The sequence below is a fragment of the Peromyscus maniculatus genome, chromosome 4, assembly GCF_049852395.1.
Source record: "Peromyscus maniculatus bairdii isolate BWxNUB_F1_BW_parent chromosome 4, HU_Pman_BW_mat_3.1, whole genome shotgun sequence".
In the NCBI taxonomy this organism is placed as follows: domain Eukaryota; kingdom Metazoa; phylum Chordata; class Mammalia; order Rodentia; family Cricetidae; genus Peromyscus; species Peromyscus maniculatus.
This window is the reverse complement of record NC_134855.1, coordinates 157,408,548-157,423,235: the sequence shown is the minus strand read 5'-3', so window position 1 is coordinate 157,423,235 and position 14,688 is coordinate 157,408,548. Positions and strand designations below refer to the sequence as shown.

The 14,688-nt window shown below is 47.8% G+C and overlaps 1 protein-coding gene across 6 annotated transcripts; it reads right to left on the bottom strand.

Moving 5' to 3' along the window:
• Positions 1-14,461, bottom strand: Mtg2 (mitochondrial ribosome associated GTPase 2). 6 transcript variants are annotated; one of them, XM_042276923.2, is made up of 8 exons: positions 14,367-14,461; positions 13,099-13,205; positions 6,192-6,396; positions 3,452-3,599; positions 2,511-2,626; positions 1,717-1,935; positions 1,339-1,477; positions 1-524 (listed from the first exon to the last, which is right to left on the bottom strand). In XM_042276923.2, the coding sequence occupies exons 3-8, from the start codon at positions 6,390-6,392 to the stop codon at positions 130-132; spliced, it is 1,218 nt and encodes a 405-aa protein (XP_042132857.2). In that variant the 5' UTR covers positions 6,393-6,396; positions 13,099-13,205; positions 14,367-14,461; the 3' UTR covers positions 1-129. The 6 variants fall into 6 exon arrangements, with proteins under 6 accessions (XP_042132857.2, XP_006976106.2, XP_076427450.1 ...); XM_006976044.4 differs by having other exon boundaries at positions 14,339-14,406; XM_076571335.1 differs by having other exon boundaries at positions 13,099-13,209; positions 14,367-14,393.
• Between the last annotated feature and the right edge of the window lie 227 nt (positions 14,462-14,688).

The following is a 14,688-nucleotide window of genomic DNA, read 5'->3' as shown; positions in this document are numbered from 1 at the left end:
AATATTTCCAAGTACTTTCTCTCAGGTGTTCAACGCTGCCCACACTTGATAATAGGTTTGTGTTTGCTTCCGGTGACTGCTGGCCACCCTTGCCCCATGCTGGCCCAGGGGCATGAATCCCTGTGCCCACTACCACCTGAAGGGCTGGCGGCCCTGCTCCAGCTCGGCGTCCATGTGAGCATCGTGCAGCACCTTCAGGTGCAGAAGCAGCTGCTCCAGGTTCTCTCCAGTCAGTGCTGACAAGGCGATGACTTCCTGTCCTAGGCGGGCTTGGAGCTGGGGCAGGTGGGCTCTGGCCTGCGGGAGATCAATCTTATTTGCGATGATCACATGGGACCTCCCAGATAGGCCTTCTTCATACTTCTCTAGTTCATATTTTAAATCATTAACCTGAGTCCACGGCTCAGGCAAGGAAAGATCTACCACAAACAGGAAGAAGTGACAACGTTCAATATGCCTGAGGAAGCTGAGCCCCAGGCCCTTGTTCTGGTGTGCGCCTCGGATGATGCCTGGGATGTCTGCCACTGCAAGAGGTAAGAGCTTAGTCAGGTCCAGGGTCATGTTCAGCTTCCCAGTGCCACTCTCAACCTTGGGATCTGGAGGCTCCCCTCAGGGAGACCCCTTCTGGCCCGGATCTCATGTTCTACAACTTTCCTTTCAAGGAACACTTGAAATTGAAGCCATTTATCCTCCCCCTCTCCCCGGTGACTGAGCAGGTCAAGTGATATGAAGGCACTTGAGCTCTCACTCAGGTCTGCAACATGCTCTCAAATATTTGGGTGACAGGCATGGTGGATCAATCTAATGAGGAAGATTTAACACATTCCTGTCTCCAGGCTTCAAACATGGTTCAGAAAAGGGAGATGGCTCTCTGCATTCTATGGCTAATTTGATTATGGATACAAATCACTATCGTGCACTTTGCAGATATAAAGTGCTGTACAAATAACCTTACCAGCAGGCTTGCTATTTTTAATGGGTACATTATCTTCTGGAAAAAAGTTTTCCTCTTAAAATGGTACAGGAAAGGCTTTTTAAACCACATGCTGTCTGCATGACTGATGCCGCCCAGTTCCACAGGAGAATGAGGAAGGCAAGAGGCAGTCCTCTTCTCAAGCTCCAAACTCAAGATTACAGCTCCCAACTAAAGAGATCAGATTTCTTGGCTGGGAGGGGAGGGGCTGATTTTGACAAAGAACAGACTCATTAAAATTGTTTCAATCAGGGAAAACAATGTCTCATTTTAAGTGGGAAGCTAAACTCAGGGGTTACATAATTGCTCTCCTGAATCACTGGGCCATTTAAATCCATGCTCGGGCAGGGTTTTAGAGGCTCTACCTGCGACCTGTTGGTGGCCTTCATAGTGAACGATCCCCACGTGAGGGTTCAAGGTGGTGAATGGGTAGGAAGCTACGGCAGGCTTTGCATTTGAAATGGCTCGAAGAAGAGAAGATTTCCCAGCATTGGGGAAGCCAACCTAGGGGAAAAAGTGCTATGTGACTTCATGGAGGGACGATGTCAATGCCACCAGTAGTTGGCACAGATAGAGGGCTGGGCTTGGGTAGGTGAGGATGCAGGCTCCTGCTCTGCAGCAGCATGCGCAGGAAATGAAAGAAGGCTCCCGCTTTCCCCTGGGAGGCAGCATGCCCCACCACCAGAGCATACCCCACCAGCAGGGACCCACCACCTCAGGATGTGGCACAGTCAGGGACCTACCATCCCAGCATGGGCCATTGTCTTGAGCTCCAGGTAGAGGACCCGCTCCTGACCCGGTTGTCCAGGGGTACAAGTTACAGGGGCACGGTTGTCATTGGCCAGGAAAAAGCAATTGCCTTTTCCTCCTGCACCCCCCAGTGCAGCAATGTACTCATCTCCTGGGTGAGATAGGTCAGCCACAACCTCACCTCCCTCTTTCACCAAGGTACCCACAGGAACCTGAAAAGCATCATAAGCATCATCATCATCATCAAGTTCTGTTCTATAACCAGCAGCAGGAGGAGGGGTGGGGCACTGCTAACCACTCTCCTCAGCTACCACCACAAAAAAAAGTCCCAGCCCTGGAGAGATTTTATGGGCCTAATCTTATGCCCATACTGCATAAGTAAGCTGTCATAGTAACACTTGCCTTCCAGCACTCAGGGGGCTGAGGCAGGAGGATTACAAGTTCAAGGACAGTCTGGGTCACAACAGCAAACACCCACTTGTACAAGGGTTCTTTTGAAGTGTTGCTATGGCATCAGAATCACCCAAGCAGCAGGGAAACAGTCTGTGTGAGCATGCTGCCCTGACCTAGACACGGGAAGGGTTATGTTCTTGGCTCCCGTTTTAGGGTCATTCCTTTAGACTCTCTTAGCAACATGGCACCACACCAGTGCAAAGGAGTGTGGGGGGATATGGCTCCTAAGACAGACCACTGTCCACTTCTGTTCCTGGCCAGGTGCCTTCAGTCATCCATGGACTCGGTGACTAGGACCCAAGGGAGCAGCGGCCACTCCAGCCCCTCAGCTCACCTGGACGTAGAGGGAGGCACCACTCCGCCCAAAGCAGTTTTTACTGCCACCATCTTCTCCACTGAGACCCTGGTACTGGGACGAGACCGAGGACAAGGACTTCACCTGCTGGTCAACTAGGGGGAGAGCAGAGTCTGTGTTCCTGTGTGTTGACATAACCACTAAGCAGGGACAGGGGCCGCACACTGGTCACCCTTGCCCTCCCCTGGCCTGGGTTATGGCTGGCTGCCCACACTCTCCATGATCCTAACCGAAACAGAATATGACATTTTTTTCCCTTTGAGACAGGATCCCTATGTATCCCTGTAGCCCTGGCTGGCCTGAAACTTGCAACGGGAAGGGATCACCATATGAAGCAAATATGACTATCACCAATTAAGAAAGCAAAAACAAAAAGTCACCTAAGGGGCTAAAGAGAAGGGCCAGTGATTAGGAGCACTGGCTCTTCTTCCAGAGGACCCAAGTTTGATTCCCAGCATCTAATGGCAGCCTACAACTGTCAGAATTCTAGTTCCAGGAGATCTGATGGCCTCTGCAGGGTACACACACAGACATACACTTAGGCATAGTACCCATACCCATGAGAATAATAAAAGAAACCAGCTAACTTCATTATGCTTTGGAGATGCCTGCACCTAGCTCCCTGAGGATTCATGCCAAGTATGTGCTCAGTAGAACCTAGGCCCTCTGTGCACTTTCTGACCCTGTTATATGTACTATCATGATGTTCTTGATGGGCAACCGAGTTTCTGAGATTACAAAACAAAAATGACATCCAAAGTCATTTGCCTTAATACACTGGTGATGAGCAGCCATATAGTTCATAAAAATGCTATCTATACATCAAGTATTTGAATGCAAATGCATGACAAGATAAACAGTGGACCTTCCACCCACTATGTATAGGCTGTCTCCTCCCTGGCTGTTCCCAGGGCACATGCCTCTCAGAATGATGTGTCCACCATTTCCTCCATCCCCGCCATCAGGACCTCCAAACTCCTTGCGGGGTTCACTGTGGAAACAGCTCATGCCGGATCCTCCATTTCCTCCACGGACTAGAACTCTCCGGTGATCCACAAAATGTCTTTTCTACAGAGAATATAAGGTACCCAAGGATGTTAGCAACCCTGAAACCCTTCCAGGAGACACACATACATGCAGGCAACACACACACAGCACTCACTTGATACATGCCTCTCTACCACATCAGACGTGAACTGTGCTAACATGATCACAGAGCTCTCCAAAGCCACAGGTGAGGCCCAGCTCCCACAGGTCACCAGCACCCGAGGGCTGAGGTAAATCACTGCAGACACAACGGGTGGCTGGCATGGCATGCACACTTCAAAAGGGAACTCAGAAATTCTAACCTGGAGAGCACAGCTTGTTTAGGAAATGTTTCCTGAACAAAGTGTCCTTCCAGCTTCTTTCAGACAGAATTGCATTGCTAAAACACCAGGTCTGTCTTTACCAGTGGAAAATTGCTGCTGCTGCTTAGGATGGAATGAGGTGGAGTTCTTGGACAATGCCCAGGCTTTAGCTATGAGGAAAGACTTATTCCCCAATGTTACCACCTGAGGGCTTATGTGTGAAATGCAGGCAGAAAGGGAGAACCTTTTCAGGAAGGTTCTCATTTAGGCCCTTAATACAGTGAAAGAATAAGAATTAATCGACTGGGCTGGAGAGATGGTTCAGCAGTTAAGAGCACTTGCTGTTGTTGTGAAGGACCTGGGTTCGATTCCCAGTTCACAGACATCTGTAACTCCAATCCCAGGGCATCCAAAGCCCTCTTCTGACTTTGTAGGCACCAGGCACGCATGTGGCGCACATACACACATGCTGGCAAAACACTCATACTCATCGGTGCACATAAGCTCACCCTCCAGCTGCAGCTCCCTCCTCCATTTCCAGCACTGGGTTTTTAAAATGTTTATTTATTTTATGTGTATGTGTGTGTGTGCCTGACTATATGCATATGTACCATGTATGTGCAATGTCTGTGCCAGATCCCTTGGAACTGGAATTATAGGTAGTTGTAAGCTACTCTGTGGGTGCTGGGAACCGAACCCAAGTCCTCTGGAAGAGTAATAAATGCTCTGAACCACAGAGCCATTGCTCCAGTCCCCAGGACTGGACTGTTTTTTAAGGAAAAAAGATGCCCAGCCTGGTGCAGAGCTCAGCAGTACAACATCCACTCATCATGTTTAAGGTCCCAGATTTGATGCCTTGCACCACAAACATAAATAAAAAGTCCCCCAAACAAACCTTTTAGGATTCCTTGGCAGCAGGAGGAAAACCATGAGCTGCTACTGGGAAACAACGCAGGTTTGCACTGTGCCAGCAAAACCAGACTCTGCCTCACAGGAAAAACCACAGGCTGGACACCATCGGTTAAGACCCGGCACAAGCATGAGCGGCCAGGAGGGAAGAGCCCTGAGGAAACCTAGGTGCTATGTCCCTCAGCCTGGCTGCCAAAGTTCTTTTCCCTAAGAAGCATGGCTTTTTCTCAGCTGCTCACCTAGAGCCCCTCCACTAGGAGGAAATGAGGCGGGTCCAAATGTGTAACTTCTTTAGTCAAAAACCATCAAAGTCTGGCAAACAGCATAAAAACTTCCTTAAAGGGCTGGGAGAGACAGTCAGTCAAGAATCTGCCTGCAGGCATAACGGCCTGGGTTTGATGCCTAGAACCCACATAAAAGTGCTGGTGTGGTGGCATATGTTTGTAATCCCCACGCTTTACAGCAGATGGGGAAATCTCTGCAGCTTCCTCAAGGCCCATGAGAGACTCTGTCTCAGAGTAAGTAGACAGTGTTCCTGAGGATGACACAGAGATGTCCTCTGGCCTTCATATACACAGTACCTGCATATAAACATGCACCTACATGCATCAAACAAACAAACAAACAAACAAACAAACAAACAAACAATATCTTATTCATTATAAGCCTTAAAGAACTTAAAACTAAAGATATACCCAGTCCCCAGGTTCAAAACAGAACAAGAATATTCAAAGACACCTAAATGCAAATAAATAAAGTAAATGTATGTAAAAATACTTTCAGGAGAGCTAGGCATGGTGGCACATGCCTTTAATCCTTACACTAGGGAGGTGGAGCCAGGAGGATCAGGATCCACAGGGAGTTAAAGGGCACCTGGATGGCATGAGCCCCAGTCTCAGAAACTCAAATAATGTTCTAAGGTGGGATTTACTTCAGTGGTAGAGCACTTACTTGCCTAGCATGCAAAGGCCCTGGCTTCTATCCCTAATATCCCAAACCAATCCATCAAATCAGTGCCTAACTCCACCTGCCCTTGACTCCTCCTGGACTATTGTGTTACTGGCAAGCTTTTGGCACACAGGGCTCTTTTCAAGAGCTCCATGCAGCCCTCAGTAGCACAATCAGGGAAAGTTATGGTGGGATAAAGAATGCAAAGATTGGCACTGGAAAAACAGCTGAGCAGTTAAGAGTACTTGCTGCTCTTCCAGAGGACCCACATTTGGATCACAGCACCTATATCTGGTAGCACACAACTGCCTGTAATTCTGAGGGATCCTACCCTTTACTCTGACTTTTATTGGTGGGCACGGACACACACACACACACACACACACACACACACACACACACACACACACACACACACACAACTCAAATGTGTCCTCCATAGGTTGAGACTCACCAGTTTTTTCTCTGACAGCAGCTTCTTTCCGGAGGCCTCTTGGTGCTTAGCATGGTCTACAGTGCCCAGAGAGAACAATCTAGATGATGCCTGCAGTGAATGGAGCTGGCTGAGCTTCAGGGGAGCCCATGTGGATGGAGCCCACTTTGAAATACCCAACACAGTGGAGGACCTTGCCAAAAGAAGTCTGGTAGGTATCATGGCCCTAACAAAAGTCAGAAGGATCCAGTAAGACACTTGGGTTAAACTTGAACTTCTTCTTTTTTTTTTAAAGATTTATTTCTTTATTATGTAGACAACATCCTGCCTCCATGTAACCCTGCAAGTAAGAAGAGGGCACCAGATCTCATTATAGATGGGTGCCGGGAATTGAACTCAGGACCTCTGGAAGAGCAGTCAGTGCTCTTAACCTCTGAGCCATCTCTCCAGCCCTAAACTTGAACTTCTGACAGGCGCTAGAGCAGAGCCTGGCACATGGCAGAATCCAGAATGGACTGATCTGCTGGACTCCAGAGTGCAAGGGGGCTTCTGGGGCCCATCAGCCTATTTGCACTCAGGCCAGGATCTGTGCACACAGGATTCAGATAATTACATCTCTTGCAACAGTGAGTGAATCTCCCTGGAGAATATAATCTCCCTGCTTAGTGAGATTATTAAAAGGGAATCTAAACCTCAAATCAGAATTTCTCTAAAACAACAACAACAAAAAAAACAAAACCCAAAACAGCAATTTACTGAATTGTTATTGAAGAGTGTGCTCTTGGGCAGCTTAAAACTGTTAAACAGGAGCTGGGAGGTGGTGGCACACATCTTTGATCCCAGCACTTGGGAGGCAGAAGCAGGCAGATCTCTGAGTTCGAGGCCAGCATGATCTACAGAGCAAGATCCAGGACAGGCACCAAAACTACACAGAGAAACCCTGTCTCGAAAAACCAAAAACCAACCAACCAAACAAACAAACAAAAAACCCTGTTAAACAGGAACACAAAATCACTGAACAATGGCAAACGCACACCCAGACAAATGTCACCTTTGCCACTCTCCTGGGATGACCCAGGGAGGTCACACAGCTGCTGCCTCAGTCTTATCCGAAAGTGGAAAGGCAAGGACAGGCCAACTTACACGGGTGCACTGTGGCTCGTGTCCTACTGTGAATACAATGAACAGTTTCTGCACGGTCTCAGGCCTCTGTTCCTCACACAGCTCTCATCCTTTCAATTTCCTGAGAGATGAGAGTGATGGGGGCATCTGACCCAAAGCCACTGAGCCTGAGGGACTTTGGTTCTAATGAGATGATGTGGGCTCCTGCCCAGCTTCAGGATGAGGGCTGTCTTCACTAAGACTGTGTTCACCAGCCAACAGTGAAGCCTGAATTCCCACCACACATCCTGCAGCAGGAAAAACAGCTAGGGATATAAAGGTATGCCCCCATGATAGCACACCCACAAATCACTAGGCCACAGGAACACTGGGCTGCTAAACACACAGCATGCTGGGCCATACACCCCAGTCCAAAGGTCTTTTTGCCTGCCTGCTTCACAGAGACCTAGGGAGGCACCCTGAATCCTGCTCCTTTATCTACCTCCAGTTTACTCATTTATACATGCACACCTTCCCAGGTCAGTCCTCAAGCTAGTGGCAGTAGTCCGAGACTCCAGCAGCAGTTCATCCTGGAGTTCCAGGTCCTCCTGGCTCGTGCTGTGGGTCTCAACACCTTTCCCTGTCCACAGTGGCCACAGTCATGTCTTCCTCCAACACAGCCCTGCAGACAGCCTCACCTCCAGGAACCCTGGGACCCACATCTAGATGCTCCGTGACACTGCTGTCCCCTTTGAAGGACACAGCTCAAGTGTACAAGCACCCTTGTTTCTCCTTCACACTCCACACTTACACTTTTAGTCAGGTCTACACTGTCTGCCGGCGAGCGCAAACCCCCCTCCCCCTGCTGAAAACTGAAAGTTCACATAATGTGGTGGTTTGAATGAAAATGGCCCCCATAGGCTCATAGGGAGAGGCACTATTGGGAGGTGTGTCCTTGTTGGAGGAAGTGTCACTAGGGGTGGGCTTTGAATTTTGAGACGTTCAAGCCAGGCCCAGTGGCTCATTCTCTCTTCCCGCTGTCTGCTCATCTGGATGTAGAACTCTTACCTACCTCTCCAGCACCAAGCCAGCCTGCACGCCACCATGTTTCCCACCATGATGATAATGGACTGAACCTCTGAACTGTAAGCCAGCCCCAATTAAAATGCTTTCCTTTGTTAAGAGTTGCCGTGATCATAGTGTCTCTTCACAGCAATAGAAACCCTAACTAGGATACATATCCATTCTTGCAGTCCAGTATTGCTCAAATGATTTCTGTTTTGTGATTTCCTTTCTCCCTACAGTTTTTCTTCATGTGTCTAGTAACCAGCCTAGCCTCATGGCTCATTCCCTCTTCTCCCCATGCCGGGCCACCACTTATGGGAGATACATTCCTCCTCCTACCCTTCTATTAAAGTGTCCCTCCACCCCCAAAGACAGGGTTTCTCTGTGTAGCCCTGGATGTCCTAGAACTTGCTTTGTAGACTAGGCTGGCCTCCAACTCAAAGTTTTTTTTTTTTTACTTACTACTGTATTTTATAAGTATGGGTGTTTTGCTTACATGCATGTATAGTACATGCATGCATGTACTACATATGTACCTAGTGTCTGTGGTTGTAGAAGTGTATATTGGATCCCTTAGAACTGGAGTTACAGTTGTGGATACGAAGTGGCTCCTGAAAATGGAAGCCTAGTTTTCTGGAAGACTGCAGATGTAATTTTAACCACTAAGCCCTCTGAAAAGCTTTTTGTTTTTGTTTTAATTTCTACCAGTGCCAGGGACTGAACCTGGGGCCCATATACTCAAGGAAAATGCTTTACCACTGAGCTATAACCCCAGCCCTGTCTATAAAAGTATTTTTTAAAATTGTTTTGTTTTTCGAGACAGGGTTTCTCTGTGTAGCTTTGATGCCTATCCTGGATCTCACTCTGTAGACCAGGCTAGCCTCAAACTCACAGAGATCCACCTGCCTCTGCCTCCTGAGTGCTGGGATTAAAGGCGTGCACCACCACCGCCCGGCTCAAATGGACTTTTCTTTAATTATTGTTTTTTGAGATACGGTTTCTCTGTGTAGTCCTGGCTGTCCTGGAACTTGCTCTGTAGATGCAGCTGGCCTCAAACTCAAGAGATTTGCCTGCTTCTGCCTTCCAAGTGTGGAGACTAAAGGTGTACGCCATCATTGCCTGGCAACCAAATGGACATATCTTTAAAGATTCAAATAAACAAGAACAAACAGCCCTACATTTCCTCAAGAAATTGCATTTTCTAAGAAACAATATTCCCAAATTTCAGACTTGGTGGTAAATTCCTGGTAAATGCTATCAAGAAATAACCCCAAATTTACACATACTAGATCACTATCCAATCCACTTTATGAGATCAATGTAGCCCAGAACCAAAACCTAGCTTTCACAGAAAGCAGAATTAGAGGCCAGTTACCAGCAGGGTCTGGTGTGAGAGAATGAGGAACAGGGCAAGTGGCCAGGCCTAAGCATGCTCCATTTCATATGAAAGCATGAATGGTACCCCTGAGATTTAAGGGAAGGCAGGGATGCCCAAGTTCACTCCTGCAAACTGGCACTTTAAATGCTACAGTGGTCAAAAATGAGGAAGCTGTGGGGCTAGAGATGGCTCAGTGACCAAGAATGTGTTGCTCTTGCAGAGGACCCAAATTCAGTTCCCAGTACCCATATCAGGCAGCTTAACCATTTGTAACTCCAACACCTTGTACTAGGCTCCATGGAAATCTGCTCTTGGTGTACATAACCACAGACAGACAGACATATAATTTTAAAAATCTTTAAAAAAGAGGAAGAGGTAAACTGTTAATACTTGCAGGAGAGAAGACTGTCTGCACAGAAAACTCCAGTTAAGTTTATAAGGCAGTCTACAGGGCTGATTTAGAACATCAAGTATTCTTATATGCCAGCAGCAAACAATTAGAAATGAAAATTAAGAAAGCAAAACTGGCTGGGAGGTGGTAGCGCATGCCTTTAATCCCAGCACTTGGGAGGCAGAGGCAAGTAGATTTCTGTGAGTTCAAAGCCAGCCTGGTCTACAGAGTGAGTTCCAGGGAAGTCAGGGCTACACAGAAAAAAACATGTCTCAAAAAAGCCAATCAATCAATCCATCCATCCATCCATGCATCCATCAATCAATAAACAAATAAATAAAAAAAAGAGAGCAATTCCTTTTACCCAGTGCCACATATAAAAAGCACTTAAGGGTAAATTAAAAGTACATTTTAAAAAACTTATTTTAGCTGGGCGGTGGTGGCACACACCTTTAATCCCAGCACTCGGAAGGCAGAGGCAGAGGCAGAGGCAGGTGGATCTCTATGAGTTTGAGGCTAGTCCTGGCTACAGAGCAACATCCAGGAAAGGCACCAAAACTACACAGAGAAACCCCGTCTTGAAAAAAAATATATTTTATGAGTGTTTTGCCCACATGTATGTATGTGTACCACAGGAACACTAAGTGCCCATGGAGGTCAGAATAGGGCATCAGATCCCTTGGAACTGGAGTTCTGGATTGCTGTGAACCACTGTGTTTTGGGAACTGAATCTGGGTCCTCTGTAAGAGTAACAAATGTTCCTAACTGCTGAATCACCTCTCTAGCCCACTTGGAGATAAATTTAATAACAAACAAGCCAGATGTAGCTCATGCCTGTAATCCCTAGCACTTAGGAGCTGAGGGGAGCAGGATTTTCTTGAGGCCAGTCTAAGCTATAAAATGAGTTCCAGACTCTAAGCTACAGGGCAAGACTCTATCTAAACAAACAAAACCGCCAGGGCTGGTGGTGCCCATGTCTAATCTTTAGCAATTGAGAAGTGGAGGCAGTTCAAGACCAGCCTCAGCTACACAGTGTGAGGCCAGCCTGAGATACATGAGACCCTGCTTTAAAAACCAATCAGCCAATCAAACCAAACCAAGCAACCAGTAATCAAATACTCCAGATCCCTAGTGTACCATTTGCAGAATTCTATTCTTTTAAAAGTGGTTTCAGGGGGCTGGAGAGATGGCTCAGAGGTTAAGAGCACTGACTGTTCTTCCAGAGGTCCTGAGTTCAATTCCCAGCAACCACATGGTGGCTCACAACCATCTATAACGAGATCTGGTGCCCTCTTCTGGCCTGCAGTCATACATGCTGTATACATAATAAATAAATAAATCTTTCAAAAAAAAAAAAAAAAAAAAGTGGTTCCAGGGAATAACTCATTATGTCTACATAAGAAATCTATAAAGCAATTTATTTTATTATCCCCATTTTATAATGGAAAACCCTAAAGCAGAGAATAGGAACATAATTTACCAAGGTCCTGAGGTAGTTAGTAAACGAGAGGGGTAGGAATGGAGTAGGAACATAAAGGTTAAAAGCAAAATTCCTGAATCTGCTGTGGGCACTTGCTGGCACACTAGCAGCTAAATCTGCAAGGCACAGGCTGTCCATCATCCTAGCACTGGTGGAGCCAAATCCAAAGGATGGAACCAGCCACACATCCACTGGAACCTTGACTCGAAATTGGGCCTGCTTTGGCATAGTTTCTTCTTTCTGGCTTTTTCTTTCTTTCTTTCTTTCTTTCTTTCTTTCTTTCTTTCTTTCTTTCTTTCTTTCTTTCTTTCTTTCTTTCTTTCTTTCTCTCTCTCTCTCTCTCTCTCTCTCTCTTTCTTTCTTTTTGGTTTGGTTTTGGGACAAGGTCTCATCATATAGCCTTGGCTGGCCTAGAACTCATAGAGAACTGTTTGCCTCTCCCTCCAAGAGCTGAGACCAAAGGTGTGTGCTACCACAGCCCACTCCTTTCCAAATTTTCAATTTGTGTGTAGACTCTGAGTGATGTGGCCCCCTGCCAGGGAACAAATTCAATCTTTTCCCATTGCTGTTTGGCCTCTAATTGTCTTCCTAATGCTATTTCTGCATTGTCTTATCCAATGTCTACTAGCCACCCAAGACTGGCAAAGTTAAAATGAAATAAAATGGGAGCTGGGGAGATAACTCAATGGACAAGACTCTTCACTGTGTAAGCATAAGGACTTCAGCTGGGAATCACTCATTTAAAAAGTTAGGGTGGCCACGCACCTGCAATCAACACACACTACAGGTAGCCTGGGATAGGAAGATTCAAGGGCTTTGTTGGCTGTCTGGCTAGCTCCAGACTCAGTGAGAAGCCTGGCTTCAAGAGAACAAGGCGAGCATGAAAGAGCAGAACATTCGATGCTCTCTTACCTACACATGTGCACACTCACATGCATGAGCATGCACACTCACATAGTTCTTCAGTGCCACAGGCCACACAGGGCTATACCAGGCACCACAGATCAGGACATCGCCATCACAGAAAGTCCTAATGGGCAGGGTCTACCCGAAGCACACTGCAGAGGGAGCCTGGAAGAGTGTGCTCACTTCCCTTTGCTGGGCCAGTGAAGAAAGTCAGGGCCTGCAGCCTGACGGCCAGGTACTTTACACATTACACAGATCCTATACACAGGGCTTTCACAAACACGGAGCGTGGTGCTGACGGTGTGAAGGGTTTCACACTAGACACGGTCAATTCACTGCTGCTATCCAGGTTGCTGAGTTCCTGGCTACTGTCCACAAAAGGTACTGCCAAGAATCTTCTGTACTGAATTTTACAGTGTGTTGATTGAACTTATTATGTAGTTGGGATTAGAATATGTGCCACAATGTCTCCATTGAGAAAAAAACAAAGCATCCTGGAAGAGGGGATATAGTTCAGTTGGTAGAATGCTTGCTGGTCTAGCATGCACAAAGCCCTAGGACTGATCCCTAGAACCACATAGATCAGGTATGCCATGCCGGCACTTACCCTTACTCTCAGCACCCAGGAAGCAGAAGGAAGATCGGAAATTCAAGGTCATCCTCTATTGCACAGCAAGTTCAAGGCCAGCCAGGTGGCCAGAGATACATGAAAACCTGTCTTTGAGAGAGAGAGAGAGATTCTTGAGAAGTGTTTCCATTTCTTCAGAGTTGTTCTTTTACAGGATAGTCACTTGAAGCATGGCATATGCTTACCCAACAGTTATCCTTCAACTTGGGTCATAGTACTTACAGTTAACTAACTTAATTCTAAACATTTTGTTTCCATTTTGCTACAGGATATTAAATCCCACGGGGGCATTACTGTTTCTGCTACATACTGTTACGCTTCATTACATATATTTGTGATCTACTTCGTTTTTCATGTGGAAAATATTTAGAAACTGGAGTATTGTTCTGTCACTTGACAATTCACATTACATTTTTTTAAACTTAATTACTTGTCATTCATAGAAGAAAACGTGTCCCTGCTGTGTGTGGTGGCATATGCTTTTAATCCCAGCACACGGAAGCCAGACAGACATCTCTTGAGTTCCAGGCCAGCCAGGGTTACATAGGGAGAGCTTGTCTCAAAATCAAAATAAAGCACGTGTCTCTTTCAACCGCGCTGCTGGCGGGCGCCTGTCTGCCTATGGGGTCTTGTGGGATTTTTCATTCGAGAAACAGGAGGGACCGCTGCCCCCATTCCTAGCACTCAAGGTCCCCAGCGCGGGTCCCCAGCGCCCGCAGGGAAGCCTCGGACCGCTCCGAACTGTTCCCTAGTCTAGTCCGTTAGGCTCCTGCGGAGGAGCCCGGACGCACCTCCGTGGGTCCTCAGTGTGCGGAACGCTTCTTTACCTGATCTTTAAAAAAGCCTCCGCAAAGCAGCAGAGGCTGGGATTCAGGGTAAGTCAACTGCCGGGGTTAGGCGGCCCCCGGCCGCGCCTGTCTCTCACAAGCGAGTCTACCCGAGGAGTGCTCCATCAAGGCTTCCCAAGAGCCGGGCAAGGGGAAGTTCCTGCCAGTTTTCTGTTCAGGGCTCACTGTGCAGCCTAGCCTGGCTTCGAACCCCTGGAAATCGCTTCCCGGCGTGCACCACCACGCTCTATCTAAGGGAAGAACACATCTTCAGAAACCAGCTTTCTGGCGCTCGGGTTGGACGAGCCATCCTCACTAGAGCGAAGGCCAAGAACACAGACCCCGCCGCCCCGCCACCCCGCCGCCCCGCCGGCCGCCGCCTCAGAACCTACACCTGGGAAGCTCCTCGCCCGCACCCACCAGGTCCTGGCAGCTACGACATCCGGTCGCACGATTGCTTCCGGGTCGAGCTCAGGTCGCGGCTGCGCAATGCACCAGCGCGGAAGCACGGAAGGCGCGGCGCCGCCCGCAAGCCCGCTGTCCTGCCGGCGCGCACAGGGGGCTCCCAATTGTGTCTGCAATCCCGCCAATCGGGAAGCTGAGGCAGGAGGATCACCGTGAATTCCAGCCCTGCCTGGGATACACAGTGAGCCTGTCTCAGAGCCAGGGAGAAAGCAGGTGTGGGGGAGCACGTCTTTAATTCTAGACTTGGGTCACAGAAGCAGGGGAATCTCTGAGTTCG